Source organism: Salvia miltiorrhiza, chromosome 3 (genome assembly GCF_028751815.1).
Source record: "Salvia miltiorrhiza cultivar Shanhuang (shh) chromosome 3, IMPLAD_Smil_shh, whole genome shotgun sequence".
NCBI classification, from domain to species: domain Eukaryota; kingdom Viridiplantae; phylum Streptophyta; class Magnoliopsida; order Lamiales; family Lamiaceae; genus Salvia; species Salvia miltiorrhiza.
This window is the reverse complement of record NC_080389.1, coordinates 53,831,232-53,837,301: the sequence shown is the minus strand read 5'-3', so window position 1 is coordinate 53,837,301 and position 6,070 is coordinate 53,831,232. Positions and strand designations below refer to the sequence as shown.

The 6,070-nt window shown below is 34.2% G+C and overlaps 1 protein-coding gene across 3 annotated transcripts; it reads right to left on the bottom strand.

Annotated features, from left to right (window-relative positions):
- Positions 1-1,122: 1,122 nt before the first annotated feature.
- On the bottom strand, positions 1,123-5,566 carry LOC131014410 (trehalose-phosphate phosphatase A-like). 3 transcript variants are annotated; one of them, XM_057942369.1, is made up of 13 exons: positions 5,300-5,566; positions 5,090-5,183; positions 3,452-3,858; positions 3,203-3,343; positions 3,034-3,105; positions 2,802-2,924; positions 2,659-2,715; positions 2,463-2,564; positions 2,279-2,356; positions 2,102-2,171; positions 1,928-1,998; positions 1,751-1,843; positions 1,123-1,569 (listed from the first exon to the last, which is right to left on the bottom strand). In XM_057942369.1, the coding sequence occupies exons 3-13, from the start codon at positions 3,725-3,727 to the stop codon at positions 1,516-1,518; spliced, it is 1,137 nt and encodes a 378-aa protein (XP_057798352.1). In that variant the 5' UTR covers positions 3,728-3,858; positions 5,090-5,183; positions 5,300-5,566; the 3' UTR covers positions 1,123-1,515. The 3 variants fall into 3 exon arrangements, with proteins under 3 accessions (XP_057798352.1, XP_057798353.1, XP_057798354.1); XM_057942370.1 differs by having other exon boundaries at positions 3,452-3,855; XM_057942371.1 differs by lacking the exons at positions 5,090-5,183; positions 5,300-5,566 and adding an exon at positions 3,957-4,439 and having other exon boundaries at positions 3,452-3,855.
- Positions 5,567-6,070: the final 504 nt, after the last annotated feature.

Genomic DNA, 6,070 nt, shown 5'->3' with positions numbered 1-6,070 from the left:
CCCTTTATTCTTAATCTTTGTGTCCAAAGTAAAAGTGTCAATTGAAGTGGGACGGAGGGAGTAATAAAAATTATTTTTCATTCTTAAATCATCAAAATTTACGATTAATTTTCATCACTTTGTTAAATGAATTCATGGTCTCGAGTTCAAAATTTGAATATTTACATAGCGAATTCATACATGCTCTACATAAAATTCATATATTTGAGTTGGTTTGTATTTTTAATTTTAAGAGTTATTTTTAGCCTAACCCCTTCCTATATATATAGTGAGAATGGTTATATTGAACGTATAAATTTATTATATTAATTGTGAAATTAACAGTACTCGAAAATAAATAAATCTTTTATCTCTCGTAGAATTCGAACTCATGTGCAATATTCATTCATTGAAATGATGCATTCATTGAAATCAAATGCCTAAAAATGATTACTCGTGCACACAATAATTAAGCATTTCATTTGAACCATTTTCGGGAGTGATTAAAATGAATATAAGTGTTTATTGTATAAAATTGTGAAACTCCTAAACCGGCACATTATTATTTTAATTTTTTTATCACATTGGAGTGTGGAACAACGGAAAAAGTGTTTTATTAATTTGAGTTACAACCCACGCACCACACACATACATATATTAGGTGATTCGAACCTTTGATCTATATTACATGGAAAAAAAAAAAAAAACATCTTATCAATTGAGTTGTATTATATTTCGTCATCACTGGAAAATGTTAGTATTTTTTTTGTGAAAAGGAAGGAAAACGTTGTACCATTTTCATAACGCGTCCTTAGATGCCATAGGCCCATAGCCCTTCTAGACATCACATTTATATGAGAAGTCTGTAAGAATTCCTTACATGAAACTTTTTACTGCAAAATCTTTCAATCATATTATTGTTTTATGATGCTGAGTAACCCACAACAGCTATGATGCGAGTAACTCACAATGTGGAATTCAAATTTAAAACCAAAGGTGATAGTCGTGGTAAAATAGAATGTATATAGTATGAGTATCTAAGATAAACAGGCGGTTGCCAACTTATCATTATGTGCAAATCCACATCATACATTGTAGCTTGTACATATCATTAGATGTTAAAATCTAAATAAGTAACTTGAATTAAAGAAATCAAAATGGTAACATTAATAGGGATCATATGCATTGCAGTATGTCTTTCCTACTAAACTAGAACCCAAAAAAGGGGGGTGAAACTGAAATGAATGAAAATGGATAAATGAACAAATGTATCATAAAGTCCTTACATAGGTAGAGGCAGGCCACCCTTTGGGAGGCTTACTATACTTATACTAGGAAGAATCAATGAGAGTAGGTGGGCTTGAGGACATCCTTGGTGCTGGAAAATCGAATACCAAAGAAGAAAGAAACCACGATAGCTTCAAGCATCTCCGCTCCTCAACCCGTGAAAATCTCAGACGAAAAAAAAACAAAGAATATCTTCCGAATTTATCCATTCGTATTAATACCGCGTACTTCTTTCTTACGCCAATATAATTATACAACACTTTTCTTCTTCCACATCACCAACGTGTTGAGGAACTCCATGACCTAAATCCACACGGTTCAAGACAGTCGTCGTCAGCAATGTGTGATTGATGCAAATCATAATATTAATATACGATCAGAGAAATTACATGTATTTTGATGAGTTATATAGGAAATTACATACATCTGCAGTCAAGTGAAAGAGGTCTTGCTACAAACTAAATAATCAAGAAATTTCTAATACCTCTGAAGGATCCCTGAGAGAGTAAAATGCATTGCTTTCCTTGGGCATGGACGACACTAGGATCCCATAACCTCGATTACCCTCTCTTAAAACCTGTGGCAAACGTCCGACTAGTTAAGATTTCACTCATTTTGATAACTAGAATGAAAGTTAGGCTTTACATAAGTTTAAGGTCACCTTAAATGCATCTTCATCTGTGCGATCATCTCCAACATATATGGGGAGAACGTCATCACAGTTCGTCAGACCTACAATATAATTTACAGTAAATTAAATTATTGACAGCATCAGATGAGGACTTTCTCCTTCTGATAGAAAGACTTTTTTTGTTGGTTTCTGTTTTCCACTCACCAAGTGATTCAAGTAGGAATTCAACAGCTTTACCCTTGTGCCAGTCGAGGATTGGTCGAACTTCTAAGACCTAGATCATACCAATATAATATTGTAAAACATTAATTAAGAGATATAAACATGAAGAAAGCAGGATTTTGAAGTCACGATATACAAATAGTGTCTTGCGAGAAATACCTTCCGACCATGTGTCAACCGCAAACGAGGATACTCTTTCAGAATTTCCTGGACAGCAAGACCAACTATGCTCCAACTCTGTAGATGATCAAGCCAACCGAAAGGGAAAGGTGCAACGTCATTAGTTAAGAAACATAAGGTAAGAGCACTCAGTCACATAACCAAGACAAAGAAACCACATTACCTTCTCTTCCACATTACGGTAGTGTACAGAAACACAGAACTTGTTGTTCTCAACTTTTGCACCAACTATATCTTTGGTAATCTCCAGAAGAGATTTGTGTACCTGGGTTTAGCATAGCATTAAGCATTTCACATTGCTGAATAACCAATATTACATGAAAGGAAGCATATCCCTAAATAAATCGAGCAGTATATACCTCGTCAATCATGGGTAAGAATTCACTAGCAGGCTGAAACAAGTTAACTTCCTTGCCCTATTACCACAACCGATGTCATTAATCATAGATCCATAACAGATTTTGAAGTAGTTACGACTGAAAGACGAGAAATATCTATATACCTTCTTGTCAATAGATTTGATACAGTTTCTGTTGTCACCATGAGAAGCACTAACTGGGCCCATGATGTCCATACCATGACTTCCAGCATAATAAAGTTCGGTTAGACCTACAAATTCATATACCTGAACAAAAATGAAAATGAAAAAATAAAGGTCAGATACCCTTTTACAGAGATAAACAGAAATAGCTGATACTGCAACAGTAACATTTTATACGAAGACATCAAAGCACCTTGTCTCGGCTTCTACCACTAATTATAGCTGTTGGAAAATACTTGGCCACGTTTCTGACAGCAACACGCATCTGGAAAGAAGCTGTGCTAGTTTAGTAACAACTCAAGGAATGATTATATAGCAATGTTAATCCCTATCGCCTAAAGGTAACATAAATAGATTCTCACAGCATTTGACATGAAGGCACGATCAGGATTGTCAACTATTGGAGATAAAGTTCCATCATAATCCAAGAACAATGCTATTCTCCTTCCATTTGCACTTTTAGCTATTTGCTCAAAAGACGCAAGCGCTGACGGATACTTGCACTGCAACACAACGTAAATTACCTTAATAATCTATGAAAACATTACATCAATATTCTTATCAAAAGATAAAGCTTGGACTAAGATCAACAAAAACATGAATAGTTATACCGTCCAGTTTCGGTAAGCAAGATCACCATCACTTTGTGCTGTCTCATTGTTGGACTCTTTCAATAGTTTATTATGAGTCGGGGATGATGATATCATAGTATCAAGCAGGCTGGACTTCACATCATCAAGTAGTCCAGGTCTCTTCCTCGGTATGGTAAGGAAGAGTGCCGGAGAGAAAGCAGAGCCACTGTGAGAGTACGGAAGCAGACCGGAGTGAATGCCTAACCTCGTGTTGTCGGTGAGAACAGGGGATGTACTGCCTGATTTGAGGTCCATTCCTAACCAATATTCAGGCTCAAATATACGCCACGAAATAATGTCTGAGCTAGTGAAGTAATAAAATCTTTCACTCAAAAACCAACCCTTTCGTTATCAGATGACACCAGTTCAGATTACAGTTGCCACTGCTGCATAAAAAGCAAGCAGAAAAATTTAAGTTCAAATGCAAATAATTGGAAGGGATTAAAAATCAGAAGATTAAAGTCATGCTCATGGATCTCTCTACCTTCTTAAGTTATTTCACCAAGATATCATATTAGCATAAATAAATAACTATAGTATAGAATTTCAACAAAGATGTTCACCCCTAGCATATTGTTTATAAAAAAATGGCATATAAAGAGATGAAATAACAATAATTTTAAGGACCTGCACAGAGGTTAGGAGAACTTAACTATCTAATCGTTGTAAATGCATACTGAAGCAATAAAGGAAAAACCAAATGCTACCACAAACTATGGTCCTACAAAATACGGGTAGCATTAATCTAAATCAACACAACTCATTACATTATAGAAATCCAACTGTGACCTTTTCATACATAAAAGCAACTTAAATTCAAGAGCCTCCTAAATGCCAGTGACCACCAAAACGTCATTTTCTAGATGAAATATACCATTTGACCTTCTCCCACCTCACACCCTTATGCTAAAAAAAAATTAATTTTGCACAACTGAAAATGAAAAATATATTGACAGATCTCCACAATGAGCTACGAAAAGAAAATAACTTTAACAGCAAGCTGGATTTATTTAATTATACAGTGAACCAGACGCCGACAGCATGAAAAGGACTGACTGCAAAGAAAATACGGAGGTGAAAACAAATAAATATTTATCGCATTTAATTATAGCCGACAAATTAGAATTCAAGAATCAGTCCCTATTTCCAGTTTGGAGGAAACCAGAAATAACCGAAACTGAACATCTTTGAACAAAGACTACAATTCTTTCGATATTTTTCTAAATATAGTTGGGAGAAAATTAAAGAAAAGCGATGTGTGATTATAATATGTCCACAGTTATGATCTATAAAGACCCAGCAATTATAACAGAAGAAATTACAGCTAAATTTCGCCAACAAACTCGTGGAGTGAAGAAAATCATTAAAACTGACATTTTAGGTCAAACAAGAGGAAAAGGCATTGTGAATTTCGCCTAAAGTGAATATTAAGAGACAACAACAAATTTCTATATTCAGATATAAATATTAAGAGAGAATTGAAACTACTTCCGTAGAACTTATTGCAAATGGGAAATGGGAGGAAGAAGTAGAAGATAGCTTACAATTAAAAAACACCAAAAAGAAAAAACGAAATGGCCATAAAGCATGAAAATAAGGGTTAATGTAGGTCCTTACCTGATCTTTCTTGAGCCCAAGTGGAGAAAACGTATGAAGAAATGAAGAGACGAAATCAGAGGGAAAAGATTCTGCAAAAATGCGGCTTTAAATCCTGAAAACGAAAAAAGTGTTTCGTGAGCGAACAGCAATGAGACAAAAGCATTGTTGGGAGAGTCAAGGCTCAAAGAACGAAGATTCTACCAACAAAGAGGGTAGAGATGACGTCACCTTTCTAAGAAGAGCGACGATCGTCGTGAAAAGAAAAGAAAAATCGCAGAAACCCAGACGAAGATTTATCGCAGAGAACGATGAACAAAAATGAAAGAATATAGAGAACGGAGAAGAAGTGTATGTATATGTACGTATATATATTATGGCAGAAATGGAGATGTCAGAGGTGGGAAAAGAAGGGGCGTTTTATGGTAAGAAGGGGGTTTATATAGAGAGAGAAAGAGACGTATTTAAGAAGGTGAGGGGAAACAAGCGAGAGAAAGAGAGAGACAAGAAAGCGCTAAATTATTTATATTACTGGTAGAAAGTTTTGACAGATCAACCCCACAGCGATTTGACTAATAATAAGTAGCTCACTGCGTGTTTTGTGTGTGTGTTGCATTTAGTTAATCGTTTTTAGGAGTTACTTTTAAAATTAGAATCCCAACTACTTTTTTTATATACCTTGGTCCGGAGCCCTCACATTGGATTTTATAAATGATTAATACTCCGTGGACGTTTTCAACACTAGGATCATTCACGTATTTTAATAAAATTAGTATGTCCTCTCATTTTAATGCATGAATCATAAAAATATCATTATTTATAGGTTAGATTAATTGATAATAAATAAATTGTACTATTAATTTAAATATTAATATTTAATTTTAAATAGTGTATAATAATAAATATCAACTTAATGAGTATAATATCAAATTTAATGAATAATAATAATTATTATAATTAAATACATATAATAATAATTAAATTTATAGATTGTAAAGCAAA

Bases quoted from the DNA above. Each gene is read 5' to 3' on its own strand.
- LOC131014410 (XM_057942369.1), bottom strand. From the start codon at position 3,727: ATGGACCTCAAATCAGGCAGTACATCCCCTGTTCTCACCGACAACACG. The intron at 2,357-2,462 runs GTAATGTGGTTT...GATCATCTACAG, and splicing joins ACCGTAATGTGGAAGAGAAG to AGTTGGAGCATAGTTGGTCT. The intron at 1,844-1,927 runs GTGACCTTAAAC...CGTTTGCCACAG, and splicing joins CAGATGAAGATGCATTTAAG to GTTTTAAGAGAGGGTAATCG.